The 27856-nt window shown below is 39.7% G+C and overlaps 1 protein-coding gene across 1 annotated transcript in view; it reads left to right on the forward strand.

The window, feature by feature from the left end:
* Nucleotides 1-3627: 3627 nt before the first annotated feature.
* Nucleotides 3628-27856, forward strand: part of AGPS (alkylglycerone phosphate synthase) — a 61035-nt gene continuing 36806 nt past the window's right edge. The window contains exons 1-6 of the mRNA XM_072874538.1: nucleotides 3628-3932; nucleotides 16264-16353; nucleotides 20357-20447; nucleotides 24998-25118; nucleotides 25200-25274; nucleotides 26957-27028. Of these exons, the coding sequence (XP_072730639.1) occupies nucleotides 3739-3932; nucleotides 16264-16353; nucleotides 20357-20447; nucleotides 24998-25118; nucleotides 25200-25274; nucleotides 26957-27028 (643 nt within the window). The 5' untranslated portion in view covers nucleotides 3628-3738. The remainder of the gene's footprint in view (nucleotides 3933-16263; nucleotides 16354-20356; nucleotides 20448-24997; nucleotides 25119-25199; nucleotides 25275-26956; nucleotides 27029-27856) is intronic.

Raw genomic sequence — 27856 nt, forward strand, 5'->3', positions numbered from 1 at the left:
GAGTTGCTATTTCAGCAACTTCTAAGTTGCTGAAGCTTCTAAGGCTGGATGTGTATCCCATCAATTAATTTTCCACATCTGATACCTACATCTCAAGGGCTCTCATGCTACATTAGGTGATTTTCAACAATCTGTTGAAGAACTTCATTCAAGGCAAGAAAATTTGTCAGAAGAGTCTTTTCTTTTCACAGCCTGTGTATGGGTTGCCCAAGAGTGTAGCATTTGCCCTGAGCAGCGTGTTCCCTCTGTGCTCTCCCAAGGGACTACTGAGTGCTAGCGCTCTGAGATACATTGTTATGAAGACCTCTCTTGAAAGTTTAAAGTATTTTGGCTACTTTATTTTGTATTACACTGTAAACTCCCTTTAAAACTATGTTTCTTGAAAATGCCAGTTTGCAGAATTCTGGAAATGCAGGTCTTTGATGACATGAGGAGTGTCACGTTGAGCTGGCATCTCACTCACACTTGCAGATGCACGCAGGCATGTGGGAAAGAGCTCACGGAGTGGCAAATGCTGCGGCTTTGGTTCGGCAACAATTAGCATACTTCAAACCACCACGTTGTAGATCTGCTGGTATTTTTACTGAAATCAGTTCTCTTTGGTGCCACACCCTTATTACTTTCAAAATTGTTGTGCTTCCAAAGTTTTATTTTCAGCACTTCTACTTATCAGATAGACTTTATATGAATCAATTAGACATATTTTTTGAAAATATGCCAGTGGTTCATTTCAGGCAAATGATGAAAACAGCGACCTCACGATCCACCAGTATGTTATGTTACTGCTTCTTTTTATGAAGATTGCCACCATTCCAAGGAAGCTGAGGATTGCATGCAGAGCACTGGCAGAAACTCAGCATTCTTACTGTAAGCAAAGACCCCTCTTGCACAAAAACAAGGTGTCGCTTAGCTGTACCTTTGCTCTGCATAAGACAAGGGCTCTCACTGGTTTCCAAACCATACCACCATGCCTCTACCACCCCCAGTTAAATCTCCAGCCACACACACACTTGAAAATTAATTGGGAACTTTTTGGAGAATTAAGTTCTGAGGTGGTGACAAATATTTCTTATCAGATACTAGTTGAATTCAATTTTTTACTGGGAACCTCTATGATTAGGATCAAATAAATGAGCAATGGGCTCATTATTGTTCCTTACAAGTGACTGTGATTGATACAAAGAAACATTCTAGGAAATCTGAAGCCTACTACAATGAATCTAGTATCTCTTTGCCAGTGTTCAGCAACGTGGAAAGATTTAGATAACTGTGACTTAAAGTCCCCCCAGCTATATCCAGAACTTCAGTAAACAATGTGAATGGAAACTCAGTCGAGACCCGTGTTTGTTCCCTACAGACTGCCTCCACAGCAGCAGACAGTTAAATGTGGATATGCATGAGTTAATCCAGAAAGTAGTATACAAATTATTCACAGGGGGGAAATTTAACTCCATAACCAAACTATCAAACTGCCGGCACAGCTGTTTATGTTGCAGTAATACCAGAAACCTAACCTAAAGCTGAGACCCCATTGCAACTAGTGCAATTCCTGCCCCAGGAAAACTACAGACTATTTTTGAGTCAAAGTACACAAAAGACATAAAATCAATTAACAACGGTGAGAATAAAAGCAAAACAAATAGTAGTAATACCTGGGTGGCTTTTATGTACTGCTTTTCATCAGTAGGTCTTACAGGGGTTGATCCTATATTGCCACACAGTCCTTAGTGTATTTATCTTCAAATCAGTCTCCCTAGGGAGATACTGTTATCCCTGGTTTATATATGGGGAGATATGACTCAAAGAGGCACCGATATTGCATGTGAAGTAGGGAACGGAACCACCATCTCACTGCTTGTGCACTACATACTGCTCCCTGGAGAACTTTCGGCTAGATGCTGCTCCCTGGAGAACTTTCTGCTAGTTGCTTAGCTAATGGAAAGGTATCATGTTGAAGTATCATGGGAGAAATAGGTCCCTGAAAAAGTCGAAAGAGGGTAAGGTAACAATTTTATGAGTTTTCATGCGATTTTATTTCACATACATGACATAACAAGCATAGGGGTGTATGAGGAAGGAATGAACAAATAAATCAACAATGATAGGCAAAATGTCATTATGAAAGTATTAGTAATCATCTAGAAATTAGCATTCTACTTCAAGACTTCCAAAAAACTGGTCAGTGCCATCCAACTGCAAAAGCTGATCATGAAAGTAGCTCCTGTGTGACAATTAAGTAGCCTTCAACAGTGTGAGGTATTTCCCATCACAGGGAAAAAGTTTGAATTAATCGGAGTAGGTCATCTAGCCCATCACCTTGCCCTGAGCAGAACTGCTTATAATAATATAACCTCTGATACATGTATGTTGTCTGTTCTAAACGCTGTCTAATGAAGGTGACTTCATTCTCTATTTCAGCAGACTACAACAGTTTTTCATTTTCACTGCCATTAGAAAGTAGTCTCATGCTAATACTGAAGTTACGTCTTGCAGTTTGAGCTCATTACTCCTCACCAACATAGCTGGGACACGAAGGGCAGATTGATTGCTCCCTTTCACTTCATAGCAGTCTGGACTCAGTTTGTTCAGCCTTTTTTCATTCTCTGATGAAAAAAACCCTCTTCTCATCTGTTCTCCTTTAAAACCTTTCCAGTTTCCACATCTTTTCCTGAGTGGAAATTCAAAGCTGACCAAAGGACTCCGGTGCATGATGGTAAATTCCTAGTAGCAGACAGCACCTAGGGTTGGCATCACATCTGTACCTCCTCTTAAATGCCAATTCTTCTCCCTCTTCAAAGCGATGCTACAGGGTGAATCCCAGGTGTCCCCAGAGGGCTCAAGTGTGGTCAGGATTGACAGTTCTATACCCAGCCATGGCTGTCCCAGAAGGGACATTATTACATATATTCCCACCAGCCAGTCAGCGTTCATTTTGTGGGGTGGGTTTACGGGAGCCTGGAGCCTCTCTTCCAGCAATCTGTGGTGTGGGAAAACCAGCCACGTTACACAGCCCCAGGCACCTGGCTCAGCAGCCCGTCACTCACCAGGGCCTCGTGTACCTGTCAACAATCACGGTGCAATCTGTAACTCCTGTAGGATTATCTGTCACCTCACCAACCTATGTCTTAAGTAACCCACCTATGTTATTGCCATTAATTAGCATTTCATCATTAACTTAGGCAATCCTCATCTTTAAAGAACACACACTCATTTGCGTTCTCTCAAATTCGTTTAGAGATCTAACGGGGTGATAATTACAGCACAAGACGCGAGAAATCGCCAATAAAGCCTTTTTTTCTCCCTTGTTTTGTCATGGAAGCCCTGAACTGCTGAGGCAGGCAGCTACTCTGCTGCACGACTGCTTATGGAAACAGGCCTCGGCTTCGAAGCTCCAGCAACATGCGCGTCCTCCGCTGCCGTCTGAGGAAAGGAAAGCCGACCGGGACCGGGTCATGGCACAGAGCAGAGCGGGCCGGGCCGGGCCGCCCCGCCCCGCCCCGCCCCGCCCCGGCTCGGCTCGGCTCGGCTCAGCTCAGCTCCCGAGGCGGCGGCAGCCCCGCGCCTCAGCGGGTCGGGCCACCTCCCCCGGCCGCGGGGCGGGGCGGGGCGGGACGGGGTGGGGGGCGCGCGGGCGGCGGTGCATGCCGGGACGGCCCATGTGAGGGGAGCGCCGGGAGGCGCCTTCCGCTCGCCCGACCTCTCACCCGGCGGCGATCGGCGGCACAACACGGAAGCGCGATGGCGGCCGCGGCGGAGGAGGCAGCGGGAAGCGGAGGCGGGTCCCCGTCCTCCGCCCGGCGGCGGCTGCGCATCATCTCCGGGCACCTGCGGGGCTCGCCGCGGGCTCCGGAGCGGGAAGCGCTCTCCCCGAGCCCCTGCAAGGCGCAGGGGGGCTCCGCCGGGCCGGCCTCCGGCTCCATCCCGAAGAAGCGGTGGGTGCGGGCGGGGGTCCCCGCGGGGCAGCGGGCGCCGGGGAGTCCGCGCTGGGCTGGGCGGGCTCACGGAGCGGCCGGCTGTCGGTGCGGGTCGGCGCTAGGGCAGCGTGTGCCGCGGAGAGCGGTCTGCTCCCGCCTGGCAACGGGCGTGGGCTGAGGGGACCCGGGGAGGCCCCGCGTGGGCTGCACGGGGGACTGCGGGGTTAGCAGGGCTGGGAGATGTCGGGCAGGCCGCGGCGGGGGGAGGACGAGGCTAAACCCAAACGCGGGTACAGCGCTGAAGCGATTCACCGCTGTAGGGACTGAATGAAACCGAAGGAAGGTGGTCTTCCCCCTCCAACTTGTTTCTTTAGTGAGTGGAATTGTGTTAAAATGGAAAGTCATTCACAGTCATCTTAATAACTGGAGCAGAGGTTCAGTGTTTGCAAAATACTTTGAGGCCACTTTAGTGAAGAATGGCACATGTGAAAAGCAAGGCTTGTGTATGGGCTTCCCGTCCTCCTCTGTTCACAGACACGTGAAACCTTCACCTTGTGTGAATGCTGCCAAAAATGTACTCGTATATTAGGATCTAACTCAAGTTTCTTAGAAATGAATAGTTTTAAGCATGTTAACTACCTTTTTTGTTTCTTACAGTATTTTGTAGTAAAGAATGTCAGGTCACATGAGACCAAGGGAGAACAAATAGTTAAATTGTCTAGTTCAAAACTGTTTCACTGGCTCTTGGATTTATTTTCTAGTAGATTCTTTTAAATGCTACAATTACAATACCTTGATATAGTTTCATGTAACTTATCATGAGGCTCACCTTTCTGCTGGGGCAGACTTGTATTTGTTTTGTGATTTCCCCTTTCTCGGATGTGGGTTTTCTATGTATGCGTGTTTGTTTGCTATCCTGTAAGAGCATTTTAAGGTTTAGGTTATAGACAACCTACTGCTCTCCATCGAGCTGTGTACAGGGACTAGTATGTTAGTGTATGGAGGCAGTGAAGAGGCAGACAGGGCAAGTAGTGGTTGAGAGAGCTGTTCCTGCTTTGAGGAAAATCCACTCAGCCTATGGTTTGCTCTCAGCTTTTTCTCAAGACGAGAGCAAGGGACAGTCTGCGTTATTCTAACAGGCCATTTGTGGCCCAGGGCCACAAGCTGAGCTTGCCTGCTTTGGGACTGGGATGTCATGGGCATGTAGTCAAATGTTAACAACTTTGAAAGCCTTTAGTTCTCACTGAGCGGGGTTTAATGCTCTTGCAGGAGGTGTGTTAAACAGTGCTGCTCACTGGGAGAAATGGGTCATTCCAGAATTGCTGCCTTCCACTTTGAGTTTTTCTTTGGTTTGAATTTAGGAAGAAATCACTGTTTCTGGAAAAAATACCAGTTTAGCTAGTTTTGTGTATTGTGTAATTTCTACAGCCAGTTATTGCATCCTTGAAGAGCAGGAGAAACAGGCTTTTGTGAAGATGCATGTGACCAGAAGAGTAGCTTCTTTCTCCGTGGAAACACAGGCATAGTGAACTTAACATCTGTACTTCTACAAGTTATCGACATAACTCCCCCATTTTAGGATTTGCTATAGGATCATAATGGCTTTCTATTTTTACTCTAAATAACTTGTTCTGGATTAAGAATAAAAATTATGTTGCTTCAAGGAGCTTATGATCAAAATGGTACAACTGCTGGATACCTTACTATGGGAGTGTAAGGGAGCTGCTGGAAAGCTTGGTCCGCACCATAGGTACAAAAGTCTTGATGTAGCTACAGCCCAGCCTTTTTGTATGTATAGAAACAAAATAACCATAAAGGGAGCTGCATCTGTATCTTAAGGTTCCCTCTGAACATCTGAGATGTGGTTGAAACATGTTTGAGACGTTGCCTGTGAAAATTCTGATACGTAAATATAGCTTGAATATGAGGATCTGGGTAGAGTTTGTGTTAGAGGATAATACCCAGGTTTTACTGTGAGTAGTGGGGGAGAAGGACAATTCTGTTGCCTATACTGATTTGGAGGTGGCAAGTGATGAACACCTGAGTCCTGTTCTAGTGCCTTCCAGCTAATCTGGAGCTGGTTGATCTATTCATGAGACCTAGAAGGTTGATTGAAAAATCTGGTAAAAATAACTGACCTATAGATGGGTACAGTGATACTGTGTGACTTTTATCAGCAATATTAGGACAATTCAAACCCAGATGCTTTTTTCTTGCAGTCTTCTCTATGATGATTCAGCTTTTCTGCCTCTTTTGAACTATTACTTTAATTTTTCCTAGCAAAGCTGCAGTCAAAAGTACCTTAAGCAAAATTTTTGTTCATTATGCCTGTTGTATCTTTCCTGTAGTGTCTGAAATGGTGTCAAAGCTATGGACACTATTGTACCAGATTTAGGTGCACTCTCCTCATGTTGCATTTCTTCCACAAAGTAGAACACTCCCTATGATGAAAACCCTTTGTAGTACTTTAGGTGTATGTCTCCGATCATGGAAACTTTTTTCTGGCTGCTTATCCAATAGTCACTAGACAGTGACCTGCAGAAACATGGCTTTCTTGTTGATAGTTGAAAGACCAAACTGTTAAGGATCTTATCCAGACATTTTTCATCACCAGTGAGAGGAGGAAAGAGAGTATGTGGAATTGACTGAGAGTCTGTGGGTGCTCATCTAACTGTACCTGTTTCCAAATAAAAATGCATCTGAAGGCTAAACAGTGTGTTTGCAGATTGATGTGTTTAAAGATTGCAATATGCTTCCTAATTTTTAAAATGACGGTTATCAAGATGAGGAAATTCCTCAAAAAAAAGACAAGCAACTCTATTCTTAGATGAGTATACTCTTGAGGGAAATCTTAGGTACTATAAGAGTGGAGGAGATGTTATTTCTTGGTGGCATTCCTGGCTTGAATTTCCTATTTTAATTCAGTGTTGCAGTGGAAGATGGGGATCATAGTTATACAATGTGTGTCGAAGCTTTAACAGGATGATGGGCATGCTGAAAAACTTACTACAAAAATTGAATAGGAAAAGAACTCTTCCTTGAAATTATTTCTTCTGAGCTTTTATGTTATGCTGTTGACTTTTGCTGACTGGTTATTAGTAAGCTCACTTTGCTGTGAGACTTGAGTTAAAAGCTTACTTAATCTTCAAAATAACTGCATGTATGTGAAGTGTTCAACTTGCTCTTCTTTGGACATGCAGTGTCCAAAGCAGTACGATGAAGCTGGTGAAGGGTCTAGAGCACAAGTCTGATGAGGAGCGGCTGAGGGAACTGGGGTTGTTTAGCCTGGAGAAAAGGAGGCTGAGGGGAGACCTTATTGCTCTCTACAACTACCTGAAAGGAGGCTGTAGCGAGGTGGGGGTCGGTCTCTTCTCCCAGGTGACAAGCCATAGGACGAGAGGAAATGGCCTCAAGTTGTGCCAGGGGAGGTTTAGATTGAATATTAGGAAAAATTTCTTCACCGAAAGGGTTGTCAAGCATTGGAACAGGCTGCTCAGGGAAGTGGTGGAGTCACCATCCCTCGGGGTATTTAAAAGATGTTTAGGTGTGGTGCTTAGGGTCATGGTTTAGTGGTGGACTTGATAGTGTTAGATTTATGGTTGGACTTGATGATCTTAAAGGTCTTTTCCAACCTAAATGATTCTATGAAAACAGTGAGGTGCTACAATTCTCTAGAACACAGTTGTACCACAGTTAACTGTTACGTATGCTAGAAAGTAAGGGTGCCTCAGAGGTGGAGCATGCACTGACATCAATCTTGCCATAATAGCTTGTATTATAACTTACTCAAATCAAACTTTAAACAATTGGTCCCTGTTAAAAGGGAACATTGATTGAGTGTAACTAAATGTTGACTCAGTAGCTTGTAGGCTTAAAATTCTTCTGTCCTGGAGCAAGAGAAAGCAGGGCAGGATTTTCTGATTTTTCCTGTCTCTTCATGGAGAAGCTTCTTTCCTGTGGGATGAAGAGAGGCTTGTGGATATCTATTAATTATTATGGACATACTGTTATCCAGGGTAAACTAAGGGATGAGTGTATAGCCAGCTGCCTGCTCTGTATCAAGTTCACACCCACATTGCTCAGGATAATGTGTTAATATTGGCATACTTTATATAAACTCTTGCAATTCTTGCTGTAGTTGCTGGTAATGATTATGACTATATTAAGCAGCAACATGAATTAACTCTCTTTAAGAGAGTTGGTACTACTTGAATTTAACAAGTAACATCAAAGAGGCTTCATATCTTGACACCAATACTCAGAGCAATCTTTATTTCATTATAAACACTTAACTCGGACAACAGTGTTTAAGCAACACCTGACACTAAACTGAATCCTGGTATAGCTGACTTCTAAGCTTAAAGTGGTGGAAACTTAGGGCAAAGAAGGAAAGGGCTGCTGCCACTAGAGAGCCTTAACAAATTGGAAGAGTAAGAGCCTGTTGCATTGAGGAAGGTGTGGCAGTTCACAGGAGGCTCTGACTGCACCAAAGCAGTTAATTGCTAGTCAAGGTTAATTATTGAAGTAGAGGAACAGATGAAGTAAGAAGATTCTCATATGGAAACATTAGCCTGATAAAATAAAATGTCATAATCTGAAGGCAAATGTGACTTCATGTGCAACTGCATTTCCGGTCTGTCATCTAGCTCCAAGTAGTTGAATGTCAGGCAGATGACACGTAAGATATCTGTAAGAATTTAGGTAATATAATATGTATTGTTAGATCACTTGATACCAAGTAAACCAAACTGGATATATTCATTTGTTCAATTTTATTAGAAAAAACCTTGATACAAGATAGAAGTGTAAAGTATGTTTGATATAAAAAGTACAATATGGATTATTATATGAAAGCAAGTAGCAGTTTAGAGCAAAAACTAAAATTTTGTAGATCGACTTCTTGGTATCTACTGAGATCTGAACTGTTATGTGCAAGAAAATGAATGTGTATATATTGCTATTTATTTAAGCTTGATTTCAACTGAATAGAATGCTGTGTTAATGCAATAGATTAGAGTAATTACTTGGACTTCCTAGAAGCTACTTTGAGCTGGAGTAAAGTAAGGACATCTGTAGTGTAACAGGTTGCAGCCAACTAGACTTTCGTGAAGTGTTACTATACCTCTTAGTAGAGAATAAATAACGTGAGGTATTAAAAATAATTGTAGTCTGAATGTGGACAAGCATAATGGCTCTGTAGTGTTGTTATATGCAAAACTGGGCTGTTTTGTGCAAGTCTTCAGGCTTGAAGGTATAGGCCAAAAAGTGTTCTTCAGCAGTTATCTGATATATATGCTACAGAGCATGCTAAAAATTCCCTATGCAACAGGTAAAACAGTGTTGTCCAGGAACTGAGCTTATTTTGCTTGAGCAAATAAATGGCAGACAAGTGATTCCTTCATTAACTCAGGTTTTTTTAGATAGTGAAGAGATTTCCTGGTTTTGCAAGCTTTCCAAAAATACTTCTCAAAGGACTGATCTCTAGTGTTTGAAAAATCTTTAAGTGGTTGTTTGTTTACTGCCTGGAAGTAGCTGTGTGCATGCATTTTTGTAGTAGAGCAGTCTCTTCAAAGATAAAAATGAAACAAGTGTCAACTGAAGTAGTAGGTGGAATAGAGATAGCTTCTAGCAAAGTATTCTGTTGCATAAGAATCATCATTTGGCTAAGTGTATACTGAGAAGCATAGGTATAATGGCTTTCCTGAATCTTTAATTCACCCTAATTGACTTAACCTTTCTATGAAAGAACACTAGAGAAACACCAATTTCCTTATTCCTTGGGGTTTATTACAGTGTGGTGAAATGAAGAGTAATGAAATAGGCGAGGCTAGGAACATGTGTAAGGAGAATTAACATTTGTTTTATCAAAACAGTTTTTTAAAAAAAAAAGCACACTCTGCTTTGGAGTACCTAAACCCTTGGAAGTCTTATTTTATGCCTAAAATCTTGTGTCTACATTAGCTGCTTACTGTAGATGTAAACTGAAAATATGAACCCAGGTTTGTGTGCTGTATTGGATATTCAGCAAACAGAATAGCAACTGAATTGGGTGTCTGTGCAGCTGCAGGGGTTTAGCTGAAAGCGTGGGCTACAGAACCTGAATGTGTCTAAGGTTATAAAACAGATGTTATGTGACTTCAGACTTGAGAGCGATTATGTTTGGTTTGCTGCAGGGAAGATCATCCAAGAGGGAGGAAGTATAAGAATGACAAACACAGTAGATACTCCCTGCCTGCAGTACGGTGTTCTTCTCCAGATAAATTATGCTTTCACAAAGTGGTTCTTGAAGGGATTCTTTGGGCTACATTCCCTTTCCTAATTTCCAGGCACCTGATACTAATTCACTACTGGCTTCAAAACCACTCTGGAGTGGCTTGCTTTACTTAATTGAGAAGTGTGACTATATAACCCAGAGAGACTGCTCCAGAGGAGAGTGACCTTCTGGTAGCACCTGTGGAAAGGGTTCTGAATTTGCAGCTGGTGGTCTGAGTTGGTGACCAAAAATCCAGCTGAGATGGGCTTTGAGGAGTTACTGTTTGGGTAATGTCTTGTAACTTCTTAGCAACATAATACTGCACCCATGTGCTGAGTTTTGCAAGAACTCTACAACCTGCAACACTTTTTTGCATTGTTACATTAGGCAAATACTGGTGCTTTAGCCCATGTGGTAGCCCTTAAAACTGCCACTTTAAACTCATTTCCACAAATGTGCTGGCTCTTGGATCATGGAACACAGGAGTGTCTGTGATTATTTTCTGTGTATGTTGTTTTAATGCTGAGCATCAGCTGGTGATTGAATTGAAAATGCTGGTGGTTATTGTGAAGAAATTGATGTGAGCATCTTGGCTTTGCTCCACCTGAGTAGCATTGATTCAGCTGGGTTGAACTGCACTTTCGTCCTGCTTCTCTGAAGAAAATATGTGAAACTGTCACTTGTCCTTTGAGTAAATTAGCCTGTTTGTCTAAGCTTTGTGTATAATGTACCAGATCTTCAGATTATTTTGGAGAAGGAGGAAGTTCTATTGATATTTATGTGCTTAGATGGTATGTCTGTGTAATGAGGCAGTTCCAGTCTTTGTTAAATCACATGATGCTAATGTTTGGAGTTCATTCATTACTTTATCTTGGTTCTGATATTTCATTGAACGTAATCTCATAACTTCATCATAAGTGAGAACTTTCTGTTTACTTCTGGTGTTGTAATATCAATGTGCTTTAGACCTTGGAAAACAAAAGGCTCTGTAACTGTTGGTGGTACTTTTCTTTTGCAGTATAAAGCTCTTCTTGACTGGCAGTTGTATGTATTGTATATGCACTTGTGATGTGAATTTGAAACTACTGAAAAATTATGTCCATGGTATAATTTCCATGTGGGTTGAACTTTGGGTGCTGAGCTTGGATACCTGTGGGAGACCCTGTGCTTGTTCTTCAGTTTCCTAGGGAGATACAAGAACTTTCAGCCATTCACTGTGCCTCTTACTAAAACATGAGATTTGGAGAGTGCTGGCAGATAGTTTTGTTGAAATAGTGTAGGTCCGGAGGCCTCTGCCTGCCCAGCTGAGTGACTGGGTGCCTTGGGAGCAGTAGTTCAGCTGGGGGCCACCCTCCCACCCCCCTGAACTGGGCATGCTGCCACCTCGTGAGCTTCTGCCCAGTTTGTAGGCACCTTAATGATTGCTTGGGGGCTTAATATAATGCCTTGTGCTGTGACCTGAACAGCATCCTGCCCAGTGTCTCCTTGATTGTTCCATAGCCAGTTTTCCAGAAAACGCTTGATGTGTTGAACAAATATTTTGTTGTAAAAATCCTTATTGCATTGAGTCAATTATTTGGTGTTGGGCATTGTAATGAAAGTGAAATATTTAAATTCACTTAACCTAGTCGCACTGTTTTCAGCTCCTATTGTCACTGTTTCCATGGTAACTTGTTTTCTTTCAGGTTTTTTCCCTTCAGGCAATATCATTTTGTGTGTGTGTATATATATATAATATATATTTTTAAAATGTTAATCCAGCTTTGATTTATAGTACTTCATACATTTCCGTAGTGAATTTCTGGCTTTTACATTAGAAGGCAAGAAAGCACTGGTCACTTCCTACTATTTCTGGCTAAAATATTCCATATTTCTGTCAAAGATGAAAGTAGGGTTAGTGAACTTGATACTTTGTTGAAGCCAATGCACTGAATAGGAAAGGTGTTGTCTTTAAATGAGACAGTTCAGGTACAATACAGAGCTGAGTAACATTGAGTTTAAAGCAAGAATAATGCCAAATGTTGATGAGTCTCTTTGCTATATATATTTTTGGAAAGGGGGCTGGGAAGAAAAATAGAAGGATGTGTAAATTATGTCTTTCCACACATAGAACATGTGTAGCATGAACATGTCAGTTGACTAAGCCAAACAGGGCATCTTTCTTTTTTCAGGCTGGGGCATGAAACTTTTAAACATGTTTTGAGATATTATTCAGAGTATTCAGAGATTATACAGGGTATTTGGGTTACTTTGTTGTTGTTGTTTTATCATTTAGCAGTCAAATTCTTGAATTTTTGAAGAATGAGGATAGAAACAATTACTGCAAGGGAAATTTTGTTTCAGATGGTACAAAATACTGAAGTGTTAGAGGATACATAATTTGTAAAAGTTTATGTAGGTATAATGGTGGTACATATTAGTTGCAGATCAATGTGTAGTTTGGGTTCCTTGGTCTCAGAGCCAGGATTGGATACACTGACTGCTCATACATGGAGGGAGCTTTTAATGTGTGCTTAGGTCTGCAGATGCTCAGCAATTCTTTCTGCCCTTTATACTCTTCTGGAATATGAGATTTTGGGAATGAAAACCTTGGGAAATGTAGAAGGCTACATTGATTGCTCAGTCACAGCTTGGATGATTCTTGAGAGCCGAGGTAAACATGATGCTAATCTGGCAGGAAGCTCTAATTGCTACACCAGGGCATTATGGAGGGCAGTACGAGTTCTACACTGGAGCTGAGGTGTGAAAAGCTTTTTCTAAGGAATGGTGACTGTATAAATAATGGTGCAAGAGGGCAGTATGAAAACAAAGGAGGAGGAATGCTGTTACAACACTTATGCTTAGAAAAATACTTTTTTCCTTATTTGCCTTCTGTTTCTTATTATGCTGTCAAATTACAGTTTTAATTTCCAAATGTAAGCTGGAAAGACAAGGAAATACAGAGCAGGCCTGTGTTATAGTGTATTTCCCTTACAGGAGGGAGCTGGGGTAGGGAGGCAGACCTGGGGAAGAACAGCATGCTGCCCTGGCCTCTGTCTTGCAGAGCTGCTTGTGCCTTTTCTGAATAATATGTCAATTCATATGTAACAGTCTTCCAAAAAGTTATGTTACAGTCTTTGAATTATATCAGTATGACATTGACATTGCCTCAGTAGTCAAGGAGGCTTGTGGATCTCCTTTGGATGTCTCCTGCTTTCCTCTGTGCTGAAGGTAATTCTCTTGAGTGTTGAGGTTCACCAGCTCTTGTTCATGAAGAGCATACCTTTCAAACGGTGTGTGAGGAGATCTAAACAGCTTGGTCTTCACTGCAGGCTATATCAATTACAAATCAGAGCTGACTAATCAGTCTTTCTTTTAAAATCTGGTCTTTTTAGGCTGGCTTTTTTAGGGAGCCGCATGAAGTATTTCCTCTAACTTGTTCTTAGTGTGTAGGCATGAAGTGCTAGGAACTACAATAAGTAAATCAAACAGCAGTTTTTAAACTGGCAGTACTCTGGTAAGGTGGAACAAAAGAGAATAAATGTAAGATGACTCGTTACAAAAACAGCCCTTCCTGTTGCCAAACAAAACCTCAGACTTGCTCAGTATAGTTTTGAAAATAAAAATTAAATGCTTAACTCTTTGTTGTGGTGTTTACCTGTCACAAGATATAATACTACCCATTGTGTGGGGGCGGGGGGCGGATTTCCTCACTTTGTGTTGTGAGGTAGCTGAGATGTTTTAGAACCAGCTGTTCTACAAACATGCAAACTGTTATATTAGATTTTAATTTAAGTATTCTCATCACACCAATAACAAGAGCTATGTTGTCTGGCAGAATAAACCTTTGTGCACTTACTTTGTTCAGGAATAGCTCAACCTGAAAGTAAACTCTTAAAGAGTTAAAACTCTTAACCTCTGTTCTGTATTTTAAAGCCTGATGAAAGCACCAGGTAGTTTAACACCAATCTAGGAAAGTAGGCCTTTAGAAAAGAAAACTGGGAATGCAGTCAGCTTAGCAGAAAGACCTAGTATCTGGGTCTTTGTTCAGTGCCTTAATTGATAGTACCTCCCCTGGATTTTGTGGGAAGTATCTGTCTGTACCGACATCAGGACTAATGACAGTTTCAAAGCTGTGCTTTATCAGTGTATCTCATGTCACCAGTTCCTTTAGAGCCTGGTCTTTCGTGTCTAGGTCTGATTGACTCCAGCTTTGCAGCTAGTTTCTCTAACCTGTTTCATGCATCGTACTTGGCATACTTATTTTGGCACTGCCTTGCAAGAGGAGTTACCTCTTTAAATTAGGGGGGAAGATACTTGAGCCTTCCTCAAATTATGCTTATTAATATCAAGTCTGTTCTGACTTTACAGGATTTGACAAACTACAGGTGAGGTATATAGAAATACTACATTTAGTCAGCAGAGGGAGAAATCTTGCCTTGACAAGGACTGCAATGATGGGGATTTGAAGGGAACATTTAGTTTAAAAAATAAAATAAATGCCACTTGAGTTGGCCAGTTGTGTCAGTCTGTTCGCAGCTGGGAACAGCTCACCTATGTATGACTTAGTGTCTTTGTGGAATTTCTTATAAATATATACAATATTTATAAATGTGCATATGTAGAATATAGGAATACATGCAAAAATAGGCAAGACTGCATAACATGCATTAAGAACACTTTTTCATGATCCCTCATGTCAGTGCAATAGCACAAGGCATTCCTGTGCTATTGAACGAGTGGATCCTTTCCCTTTTCTGAGTGAACACTACATGTGTAAAGATCGAGTCTATTGAGAGAGGAGGCAGCCAGAGGGGCTTCTGTATCTGGACAGCTGTCTGCTCAAACAGTTTAATTTTGGCTGAAATTTTAGAATCAGTTCCTCAATGTGGAAGAACAACATAACCTGGCTATTTCACAAAACTGCATCAGTTACTGAGTACTGAGACTGCTCTATAAAGTTTGCTTAAAGTGCTAAATTTGTCAAAGGCTTGTTGAAATGTCTGATTCAAAGAATTGTAATGAAATACGTGTCCATATTTTTTTCCATTTGATTAATTAAAACCTTGTGTACAGGCAGTTTGAAGAAAATGAATTTTGATTAAGCCAAGTCTATTTAATTACAACACTGACAGTATGTCAGCAGCCTGTGCTAATATTGTCTTTATAATGAAGGCCTCTGGTAATCAATCATCACCCAGTTATCTTGTATGTAATGCTGGAGTTATAACTGACTTGAGGCAGTGCTTTCTCTGAATCGTGAGGTCTTTTTGAAATGGTCGCCTGTGATCATCATCTTACTCTTGCATTATACAGTCAAAGAATAAGAGCTATATTCACTGTATATAGTGGAGTGAGGTAATAATCTGTTTTCAGACTTCTTTAAGATGCCTTTTTATTAACTAAAATTCAGTTTTTAGGTTACTTCATTTCTAATGTAAATATATGTCAGACTTTTTAAGCAAAGTTAGATTAATATGTAATTACTCTTTGTGTATCTCTGAGTGTTGAATATATTTACATTGATATACTTCTGATGACTTTATCGTAATTAAGAGATCCTCTGTTTTGGTATGGTTGTGCTTAAGGTATTTCAATTTTGTGGTTGTATTTTGGCAGTTGTGGGTTTGCTGGTTTTTTTATATTCCCTTTCTTATGGTGGCATGATTTGAAGTCACATTCAGATTGTATTTGCTATGTTATTTCTGCAGTTCTTGGGGGTTGGGTTTTTTTTATTTTCCAAAATGTATTTTCAATCCAAATGTGTCTGAGTGCCTCATCAGGTGAATGTTATTAAGAATGCAGTGGGATTACAGTAGTGATGTCAAACAACTAAAACTTAAAATTATTCTCTTGACAGAGAATAATAATGCTAAATGTCTTTTTAAATTCTGAAAATAAAGCATCTTGTCTTTCAAGTCTTAGGATGCAATCTGAAGGAGTAATGGTTGTGGCTGCAGAATGACTTTTTGCTCTATTAAGCTATGTACTTTTGATATGTACTTGATTTCTTGAATTGCTATCTGATAAGACTTTTTTCCAAAGCCATATAACTGCAAATCATTTTGGGCTTGCAATATGCTAACATTCCTGCTTCTATATTTTTCTCCCTTTAAGGCAAGAACTTCTGAAGTGGAATGGATGGGGATATAATGACTCCAAATTCATCTTCAATAAGAAGGGTCAAGCAGAATTCACAGGAAAAAGGTAAGTTGAAAACTTATAATACTGAAGTATCTTATTTGGTGATTTTTTTGAAAAGAGTTTAACAACTACACTGTTCAGTTAAAGTTAATCCAAAGAAGGCAAAAAAACTTGCTTTATCTCATAGAATAGGTTATTAGCTGTTCTGCATTTAACAGGTTTACTGAATTCTATGCACTGTAGTCTAACATAGTAAAATAGACTGTGTGGCTTATTGAAAGGTTTATTAAAAGTATTATAAGGATAAATTAATGTGAGTCTTCTCTGTAACTTGATATACTCTGTGCATTAAACTTCCCTTGGAGAATGGAATCAGACTGAGAATCTGCACCATGTTCTAAGGCTTTAGATAACGTGCAGCAGGTCAGTGCAGTTTTGGTAGTTTTGAGAATCTCTTGAGCATCAACAAGTTGCTTTATTAAACTTCCAATTTGTATTTTAAGTTTCTTAACCATTGTGCATGGAGCTACTTTATCCCCTGAGCTTAAAATTAAAAACTGCTTTTCAGTTGTATGTTTTGTAGTGGCAACACTTCTGACTTATTATCTACTAGCCCTTTGTACAGCAAGCTTGTCTTTCTGAGAAATATTTTTTGAGTAAATGACATTAAAATTAAGTCTACCTGGGGATCTCTTAACTTTCTTCCAGTGGGATTTAAGCCTGTCACTTGACATCTTAACTGTTTGGGTTTTTTTTTCTGCCTCAGTGGAAAGTAGTCTTGCAGTCTCTTCCCTGGGTTAAAAAAATATACTTTTTGTAAGAGTAAAGAAAAAGAACAGGGAAGAGAAATAAGTCTGAAATAAGTACTGTCCTTCAGAAAAATTCCTTCCTAGTCTTTTTGGTTGTGTAAACTAGCATAAGCTAGTTTGAGTCAAAGCTGCAGAAACCTAACTGGGATGTTGAGCACTTTAATCCTTAATTTCTTAATTTTCAGTCCCAGATTAAAAGGCGAAGCCTTATCTTAGGCACTTGAGTTCACTGTATAATATTTAGGGAGATCTTGGTGGGGTCTATCCTCTTGCCAGGATTCTGACTCTTGTCACTTTGTCACTCATTCTTTCATCTGATATCTTTAGTTTATCTGAGGTAGGTTATGCTGTACAGAAAACTTACGCAGTGTGCTTTGAAGGAAGAAAAGGTAAAGAGCTGGACTCAGATTTTTTTTTTTTTTTTTCAGGAGGAAGCACCGAGGCTGCTGAGTACTAGTCACTGTTCTAGAATGGGGGGAGAATGTTGTTTTCCCCCCATCTGCGTTCTCTCTCTCTAACTTATAGATAATATTAGAAATGCCCTGTTGGGCCACACCAGTGTAGTTTCTATGGAATAGTTTGTCACAGTGGCAAAAGGAGAGTATTTGAAGTGAAAATAGGAGAATAGGCATCTGCAAAGATGTTGTAGATGTGTTGTCCTTTTAGTATCCCCTTACAGATCTGTAGTCCATAAAATTTGTCTAATAGCTTTCAAGTCTGCTGATACTGTCTGCCTCTACAGCATCCTGTTGCAGCAAGTTCCAGGTTGCTGTTGTGTAAAGTACTTGTGTTTTAAACCAAGTATCCCTTACTGTGTTGCAGGATTAGGTGAATGATAGTTCTTCAGCCTATCTACTGCTTTGTTGGTTGTATAAGACTCAATTGTATCCTCTCTTCCACTTTCTCTCCGTGCTGAGGAATCCTGGGCCCTTTAGTCTCGGCTTGTAAGGCCCCTTAGTCTTTACAATTGCTGTTCTCTGAACCATCTCTAGCTCTACTACATCTTCTTGGAGATACAGGGACAAAAACTGTGTGCAGCATTCAAGGTCTGGATACACAAGGGTTCTACAGAGCAGCAAAAAGAGATGAACTGTCTTCTTTCTTATACCTACCCGGTTGATGTGGAACACTGTTGGCTCCTGTTGTATGTTGTCAGTGAAGATGCTGTGATTTTTCCTATACTGACTACCAGTCTGATTCTGCAAAATATGCAAGTAATGCTTTTTTTTTTGCTCTTGCAGTTATCTACATCTTATCTTCCATCTTCACTTGTCTGCTCAGGTTTTTTAAGGTCCTGAGTTCCTTCCTAACAGTGTAGTATCTGTCTACCCAAAAGAGCTTAATATTATTCACCTGGTTGGAGAGTCCACTGATGAATCCAGATCACTGATGAAGGCATTATGTAAAACTGGTCCCAGTACCAGTGTGTGACAAGCTGCACTCCTTAGTCTGTCTTGGACAGTGATCAATAAACCCTGCCCTTTGCTTCTTATCTTAACCTTCAGCCCGTAGAAGAACCTTTCCTTCAGTACTGTAGCAATGTATTTTCTTAAATAGCTTTTTGGGGTGAACGCCTGTATAGAAGGTGTTCTAGAACACCTTATACAGAAGTATAAAGGAGTATGGAATTTAATGTTTGTTGTATCCGCTTTAGTCACTTTCTGTTTTCACACCCTGATAGAATTCCAAGGGTTAGTGAAACAGGATTTCCCTTTATGAAAGCCATGTTGAATTTCCCAACAGACCATGCTTTTCCATGTTTCAAATGATCTTCTTTGGTGTGTGTGTGTGGGGGGAGGAGTTCTTTTGGGGGGGCTTCTTGCACCATCAACATACATACAAAGCTTGTTTCCTGAGCAATCATGTGTTGCATTCTGTGCAGTAAACTCACTAACTCCCTCTATGCTGTGACTTCTGTCTGTGTCTTGACTTAAAAGTTGTTGGATTTCTGATAGCTTTAGTTTGTCCTTTGAATTAAGTGATTAAGGTTAACCTTGCAAGCTAGCTATAGTGATAGGTTGGCAATACCAAAAAGTATGTCTAGAGAAGAAAATACACCAAGCTGAGTTGAGTCTGTACCTTTGTTGCAAACTCCTGATGCAAATGCATTAAACTTTCATTGCTTATTGCACTTTTCTTTTCATAGAATTCACTTAACTGTTTCATATGGGTATAATGATACAATAACAGCTGTCACAGGAAGAATGACTGAATGCTGTCTTTGGAGCTGAAGCATCTAGCTTGAGTATATATATGGCTGTAGCCTTTTATCTCTAGGAATAGAGTAGGGATTTTTTTGTAATAGGAGAACTGGGAGGTAGTTGACTTGAGGAAACAAAAGGAATTGATCTTTCTGTGCAATAGGTGACTTAGTTGTAGAATTGGTTGCAACAGCTGTGAAGGACAGGGTCATAATAGGATTAACAGTGATTGAATAATCTTGGAAGGAAGACCCATGAGGCATAATGCAGTGACCCAGGTGCAAACTATAGTAAGGATTCTCAGCAGCTGAAAGCTCTTAATACCAAAGAAAGGTCCTTTTTCTCTTCTCCTAGGAGAATGTTTGTGCATACATAAACATGCACAAGGAGTGTATATGTATACAATTAATAGCAATAGTTTCTTCCTGTTTAAGTGTGTCCCCAGCCTTATTTGTTTTCACATGTGGTGCACATGTTCACAAATAGCTCCTTTGTCCCTTGTCTGTAAGTCTTCATCTGTCACATGGCTAAGCTCTTGCCAAAGAGTTTGCGATTAGAAATAAATTCACATTGCTCAATGGAATCTGATGCATTCTGATGATGAGAGAAGAATCTTTAACACTGTTTTTCTTCAAAACATGTAAGGTGTACTGAGCTGGGTTTGCAGTGTGTCCATACACTCATGGCCTCTACCTGTAACTGGCATGTAAACTGTGACACTGCTTTCTGCATTACTGAAAGCGAGAGACCTTTCTTAAAAGTAAAGATGGGGGGATGGGATATCTGAAAAGCCTTATGCCACAATTCCCAAAGATCATGAAAGAAAATAATACCTAAGATGTTGACAATTGATTTGATTTTGTGTGAAGTACAGAACAGTTAAATACAATGAAATGTGCAGTTGCATGAAAACTAAATGTGCAAAAGCTTTGCAGGCTTGTAGGTGGAGAATTTGATTTGAAACTTAACTATTTGTGCATATGTAGAATCAAAAGAAGTGTATCTGACATACAGTCTTTTAATTTAAAATGACCCTATGTAATATTGACTTTTCAGGTACAGATTAGGTGGTATGGTATTACCAACTTTTAAGGAATGGATAGAAAAAACCTTTGGAGCAAGTCTGGAGCACAAAACTACCTCTAGAGTAAGTAAATAGCTGAACCAGTTCCTTTGAACATTAGTCTTGGTGATAATCAAGACCACATTGTTAAAGATGATTCAGCTGTTGTCCTGAAGGTCACCTTGCATATGATTTAAATATGGTGTGTCAATACCTCAGTTTTTGAAAAAAGTGTTCTACATGAAACATTCAGTGACTTAGCATGACTTGTGGTTCCAGGTTAACTGGTAGTACTTTTATTGGAATGAAAGTATCCAACACAGGGAAGCTTTTTGTCCTTGTTTGTAGGTTGCTTTTCAAGATTGTAGGAACTCTTAGCCTAGAGGGAATTGTTTATGCAACTTCACTGTTGTTCATGATAACAAAGACAGAAGATACAGTGAAGTTAAATTGTGCTGTGTTTTCAGTGTATTTAATGATGTCCAAGTTCTTATTTGACAGTAATTTTTTTTATATGTCAGGGTTCTGAAAACTGGCTACCAGAATACTCAAGATTGAACTGAATGTTTTCGGAAAAACAACGCATTGAGACTGTTCTGGGTTTTGTGAAGCATCCATATTTTTCTTTTCAAGAAGAGTAACTCGTGTGAGAGTCACAAGACCTGACTCCCTTCTAAGAATTCCTTTGAGGCTGCAGGTTCCTGACTAGATAGCTGCTTAAGCAGTGTTGGAAGCAGGCTGTGCTTGTACAGCAACTATAGCAGCCCTGCTTTTGGTAACCATTTTACTCGTTTCTTGAGTGAGTTCAAGATTGCATTTTCCCTGAAGTAGATAATCTCATAGAGCCTGAAAACTTGAACACTTCTTCAGTCTTCTGTTAATCAAGGCATTCTTTCATCTGCTATGACTTGCAGGATCTCCATCTGCTAATATATTTTGAAAAAGTTCATCTTTATGTGCTTTCCTTGATCAGGATTGGTCTTAACTGGCAGCTGCTTTAATTTGCTGTGGCCAGGGGTCCTGAGAGACGTTGTTCCCTTTCTACATGCAGAGGAAACATAGAACAAACTAGAGTTGGGGGACAAGGGCAGATTCTTGAATATTATCTTGATTTCACAGCATGTCTTGCAAAGCAGCTCTTCAGGATATCTGCCAGCAATGTTGAATGCTTTCCTGTTATATTGTGCCCTTCCAGTTCTGATGTTCTTGTTGCAATCTGAAACAGGCTGACTACCTTGACACAGAATAGGACTCTGGAGTCTCCAGTATGTATCTGGACTTCTCATAGCTATTCTCAACTGCTACTGCAGGTCCCCAGTTTCATGACTCTGTCATAGTTCCTAGTTTATATTTCAGGTTGTCATGCTATATTGGTTTTTCACCTTCTACTGTCATCAGAGCATGAAGGAACTTGAGTATAGGAACAGCAGTAGGAGAGGAATCGCTTGGTCCATTTGTCTTTCTATCTCATCTCGTCCTGTGTCTATTCTATAAGACTGGAGGGTTCCCTGTTGCATGCAACTTTTCTGTTATAATTAACAACAGTGAATGTACCTGCTTCTGTGATCCTCAAGGCCTGATGATGTTTTTTCCTTTTTCACACTAGACATACCACAGACAGCAGCTTAAACCTATTTCACGTAGGCTTCCTGTCTAGCCTTTCAGTGCACAAATCTTAAAATATTTCAGACCCATAAGAATAAATAAAGGTATATTATTGTTTTGCATTGTAAGATTTATATGGATGAATATTAACTCTCCAATCTTGAAGATGAAAACTAAAGGATTAAAATACTTGTGGAAGATAAATAAAAATCAAGATACTTAAAGCTGTAACAATTCCTTGCAGATGGCTTTAAGTAGTTTGTGTCCCTCTTATGGAGAACAAAGATCTTCAAGCACTTGGTGTTCAATTTGAAATGATACGAAATAGTTCTGTCTATGGAAATCCATGAAGAAATCAAACTTTAAAATAGAAAATGTAAGCACAGCTAGCCAGGATTTTTTTTAAAGTGGTTTAAAGATCTTTATTTGGTACCTACTTGTTTGTTTCTCATGATTCCCAAGTTTGTCAGAGCTCTGCTCTTTGGGTTAGCAAACAGCACTGTGTGAATGTGCATTAATAGCAGAATAGTAAGAGCAGCAATCCAAGACCTGACTTCCTCTGTGCTTGTTGTGACTGGCCCCTAAAATCATGACCTCTCAGTAGCAGTGTACCTCTCACCTAAGCAACACTTAATCTCAACTTCTGTGTTCATGGGTGACCAAGTGAATATGTTGGAGGGAGAAGCCTTTTTCTCAGATGTCTGACACCTTATTTCAAGAATAATAATATTATCCTTAAAGCAAGTCAGAACAGCACATACCCTCTTCTAGAAGTCAAACCATTGTTAAAACTATATTTTCATTAGGTCATGTGTCCCATATGAAAACCCTAAAACAAACACTTGGCCGTCCTTTTGAACCTCTAAATGTTATTAGCTATCAGTCATGAACATATCTCATGCAGATGTTGCTTTCTGAATTATCCCTGTAAGTACTCTTAATTTCTACATAACCTTACATAGTTTCTTTTAGAGTGGACACTGGTAGGCAAGCTCCATCACCGTGGATCTTTTAACTACCTGAAAACCTTCCTGTTGAAGGTTAAATCTTCCCTTCTTTAGCTCTCAGTACTTTGAGACTCAACTCATTCAGAATAGACTGCTGTGGTGGCAGATGGGAGACTATTAATCTCTATTTTCCTTGCTGTTAGGTTGGTAACTGATGCTATCCTCTAAGCTTTTACCTTAAGATACACATTGGCAAAAAACATCAGCTGTTCTGGAGGTTATGTAGAGCAAAGATAGGCAAAACTCTATTCCAGGAAAGAAAACTTGGATTGGTAGGTATACTTCTTTGTAGAAGACTGAAACTTCAGAAGGTGAAAGAAAAGTGAATTCAGTTTTGCTGTTTTCTCTTTGTACTTGTCAAGAAGCATAGGCTAGGCTCGTCAAAGAAATGTCAAAGTTTCTTTGACTCTGTGGAACACTGTATACAAAATAACTTTTGGTGGTAGAGCTGTAAGCAAACTCTTTCTGGCATCATTAGGCAGCCTATAGTCTTTCCTGATGGCTTTATACCAAAATTGCAAGAACGTTCTTCTATTTGAGTTGAAGGTCATGTTGGTTAATTTGCCACCAAGGTTTTCATGACAGAAGTTTGAAAGCACTGCACTATGTTTTAACTAATTTTCGTGCAACTCCTAATTTTTAAAAGTGTATTTCAAATAAAAGATGGGGTAGTAAAATTTCAGTTCTCCTGTTCTTGAACTTGAGGGACTTTGATAACTAGAAATAAGGTTCTTGACCAACATTTTCTTTCAAAATAGGAGTTGAAGTCCAGAAGTTAGTTTTTACTCATAAGACAAGCTTTATCTCTAATTAAAGAACTCCTTAATTAGAGGTCATTTGTGATAGAAAACATATTCCTTTAGGGAGTTTACCCATAGAAAAGTATAAATTAATTTATTGGCTCCATTTTTAAGGAGGAAAAAAAGCATGGTGTGTTTTGATTTTTTTTTTTGAACCTTCAAAGCACTTAAAAGCATTACACTTAATATCTCCCCAGATCTTTTTTTTTTTTTTGGAACTGGGTCCTGTAAAGAATCTTCATTCTCTAAGTAGGTTTAAAAAGTCAACACATGAACTATGTTTTTGTGCCTGATATCTAAAGCAGACTTTAGAAAAGAGAATTAAGTGGCTAGGTCTGCACTTTGAGAAGCCATAAGAATACGGAGTGAAACATCTGTCGTAAGGACCTGGAAGAATGGGTTGTTAGAAAACCTTAAGCAGGGGTTCTCCCTCTGGACTTGCAGAACCTTGATTCAAGGCCTGTTGGTAAGCCAAAATGTCCAGTGTAGCTTCTCTGAAAGAAAAACTTTGTTCCAAAGTGGTGATCAGGACTTCTAGCTAGAGGCTTTCTGGAAACACCTGCATGTTAGTGACTGAACATGGATTTTATAAAGTCTTTCTGATGTGTGAGGTCTACTAAAGTATGCTGGTTATATTAGATCAGTCAAACAGTTTTGCCTTGCTTCAGACTTTTCATTAGGCTTTAGTCTGAGATGGATTTAACTTCCAGTACATGATAGGGGGAGGGGAAGTGGGTTGGTAGAAACAGAACTCTAAATAGAGGAATTTGCAGAGTGGATAGTTGCTTTAGTATGTATTTCTCTTTATTGGAGGAGGAATTTATATTCAAAAAGGAATTTTTACCTTCAATCTCTACCCCTTTATCAACAGGAGAGTCTCTAGTTCTGTTCAGGCAGCTGTTTTTCTTGGTTCTTGGGAAGCCTTTAAAAAGGTATTTTGTTCAGTATGCACTCAAACTACTGCATTTCTCCAGAATTCTCAGGAGGAAAAAGGGTAAGAATGTGCTACTGAAATAAAACTTTCTGTGTGCATCTAGTCAGCTGGATACTAGGTAGGACAAGTGGAATCAGTGATTGAAGATGAGGAAGAGAGCTTCTGTATTTCTGATCTTAAACAGTCGTGTTTGAGTGTCAGTTAGTGTTAACCCATTTTTTTATTATTTCTGTTGTACAGAAATGTTGTAAGAGTAAACCTACCTTTAATGAACTTATTTTCTTGTAGGCATCCTTAAATGTTAATGATGTACCTCCATCCATTGTAAATGAAGAATTTCTTCAGGATCTTAGAGCCACTAAAATCTCATATTCGCAGGATGCAGAAGATAGGGTATTCAGAGCTCATGGTAAGAGAACTTCATTTATGTAACTGTGCTGCTTTTGATGCTTCTTTGTTTGAACTTGTTAACTTATTGTTTGTGTTTCAGGTCACTGCCTGCATGAGATATTTGTACTCAGGGAAGGAATGTTTAAGCGAATTCCTGATATAGTTGTATGGCCTGGTAAGCTTTAATTGTCTTATTCTCCCTTCTGATCTGGGTGGCCATTGTTTACTAAACTCCTGTGCTTTCTTGTCATGGGGAGGCTGTCTCTTGGTTCACTGACTTCACTCATCTTTACGGAAAAGGAAGGAATTTTCTCATGAATGGTAATCATGATTGTTTAACATCTGGATTGCAGGTTGTGCCTGTGAAATCCCATCACTTTGTGGGGAAGTCAAATTTATTATTAAATATAGCCAAAGTTTCTGTTGACAGCTAAATTGATGACCTAAGTAACCACAGTGTAATTTGAACTTGTATATTCACAAAGAATAGTTGTCTAAACAGCAGTCTAAATCTTGTTTTTTAAAGGAGTACATGATGGTAGAAGGGTAGTTAAATGTTTGTATTAAAGAACTTTGTTTTACGACATGCTGTACTCTAATAAAAAAGTATAACACCTGTAACTCCTATCAGAACATGTAACAAAGGGTCATTGACTTGAAGAAAGAGCAATGTAATCTGAGTACAGGCTAGGCCCACTTTAGAGTAGTAACTAACGCTGTTGTAGATAATATGTAGCGGAAAATATGCTTGCTTCTATCTGGTGGAAGGATACAGATACTTAAAGTGATACGACTTCATTTGTACACTTGTGTGAGTTTTCTACTTGAGTCATGTTTCTCTGGTCACTAGGAACTACTTTCCATGTGCCATTCTTCAGTAGCTAACCAAAAAGTCATTTGATCTAAGTACCTGTCAATTTCTGTTCAGCTGTATGAATTTAACTCTAACTTCTATAACTCTTTCTGATACTTTGATAGCTGCACTGCATTAGAAACCCCAAAATTTCTGATAAGAACTTAATCTTAGCTCAGTTTTGCTTCCTTTATTTAGGGGGGGGAAAAATCACATATGGGAAGCGTAAAAAGAGGCACTATAAGATGCATCTCACTACTTGAGGACAGGTACTGACATAACAGCACTGGTGACTATGAACAGCACTTGCCACAGGTTTATTTTGTGCAGCTCCAAAAGCAACTGAAATAAAATGATTGACTACCTTTGTCTAAAGCTGCTCTGTATGGCAAGAGCAAAGTAGCCAGTGTTTGTAAGCCTATTTATTCAGTCCTCCTCATTCTCTGCTATTTGCATGAACTCATGTATGCACTCTATTTGATATCTTTTTCCTTGCTTGTGCACAAGCATTTCTACTTCCCTCTTTGACCAGATACAGAATGCCTTCTGAAAAAGTAAATTTCACCAGCAACTCTACTTTTGAAACTGAATGTCAGCCAGGAACAAAAAGATGTGTTGTTCAGCTCTCAGAAGAGACTTATTTCTCACTTAAAATAAATTGGACAGCCCATTTTCAATAAAAGCTTTAAACTTGATTTGTTCTACAAGATATCTAGATTAATTGTTTGGTAGCCCATCTTGCCCTGAGAATTTGCAGGAGGTCTCAATCCATGAGGAGAGCAGGAGACTGAGGCTGTAGTTAGTTCTTCAAACGTAGAATTGTTTCAGGTCTAAATGTTACTCTGGAACTCTGATACTTCTAAGCCCACCTCTTATTTAGTGCCTAACTCTTTGAAATGTCTTCCTTGCTGCTGTCAGAAAAGGAGCTGCTGCTTATTCAGACTGCAATATTTAGTACTAAGCACAAATTTTTAACTGTTTTTTAACTGTTTGGACTCTTTTAGTTTGCCATGAAGATGTAGTTAAAATTGTGGAATTAGCCTGCAAACATAATCTCTGCATAATACCATTTGGTGGTAAGTGTTATGAAATCTCAGATCTGTTTAACATTACTAGTAAAAATGTATTCTACTTGAATTCAATTTAAATATGTGATCTTAGTAATAGATTGTACCAATAATTCAATAGTTAGACTTTTTCAGAAGTATTTTAAGTGTGGTCTTAATTTTTTTTATGATCTTGTGGTATTAAAAGCTGCTATATTCAATTTAGTGGAAGTCATTAAAAGTATGTCAACACCTTGAATATTGAATGTGCAAGAGGAGTGATTATATGAAGCTGAAATCTACCTCTATGCTGTGGAAGTCTTCTAGGAAATAAGTCAAGAGATTCAAATATCTGTTAGAGGTGTCATGTTTTTGGACGCATTACTTGTTCTCTGTTCCCACAAACATGTATAAATTAGTTCTTTTGTTGTACTGTTGAAGCTCATAGATCCATCAAGACACCGTACTGCAAAATCATTAACCATAATTCTAATTTCCATTTAGACATTGTTCAGTTTGAAAGTTATAGTAGAGGGTCCTGTGGCAAGGGGTTTTCAGGAAATGTTCCAGGTACAGAGTACAGGTAAAGGTCTGTATCCTTCTGTGTCCTTCTCAGCTTAAAGAATTTCTAAAGGACTTCAGGTTTTTAATCGTGGATGCTTTTTCCTCTAAGCCTGCTGAAGTCGAGTGGTGAGCTACCTTGTTTTGACTTAGAGCTCAGGGAAGACGGGATGTTGATTTTCATGAGCTCATTCTGTGAGAAGCTTTTTGTCAAGAACTCTTAATTCTGTGGGATAAATCTGTGTGTTTTACTTGGTACTTGCTTATGCTGTAGGAGTATAGCCCCTGTAGGAAGGA

Source organism: Ciconia boyciana, chromosome 10 (genome assembly GCF_034638445.1).
Source record: "Ciconia boyciana chromosome 10, ASM3463844v1, whole genome shotgun sequence".
In the NCBI taxonomy this organism is placed as follows: Eukaryota; Metazoa; Chordata; class Aves; order Ciconiiformes; family Ciconiidae; genus Ciconia; species Ciconia boyciana.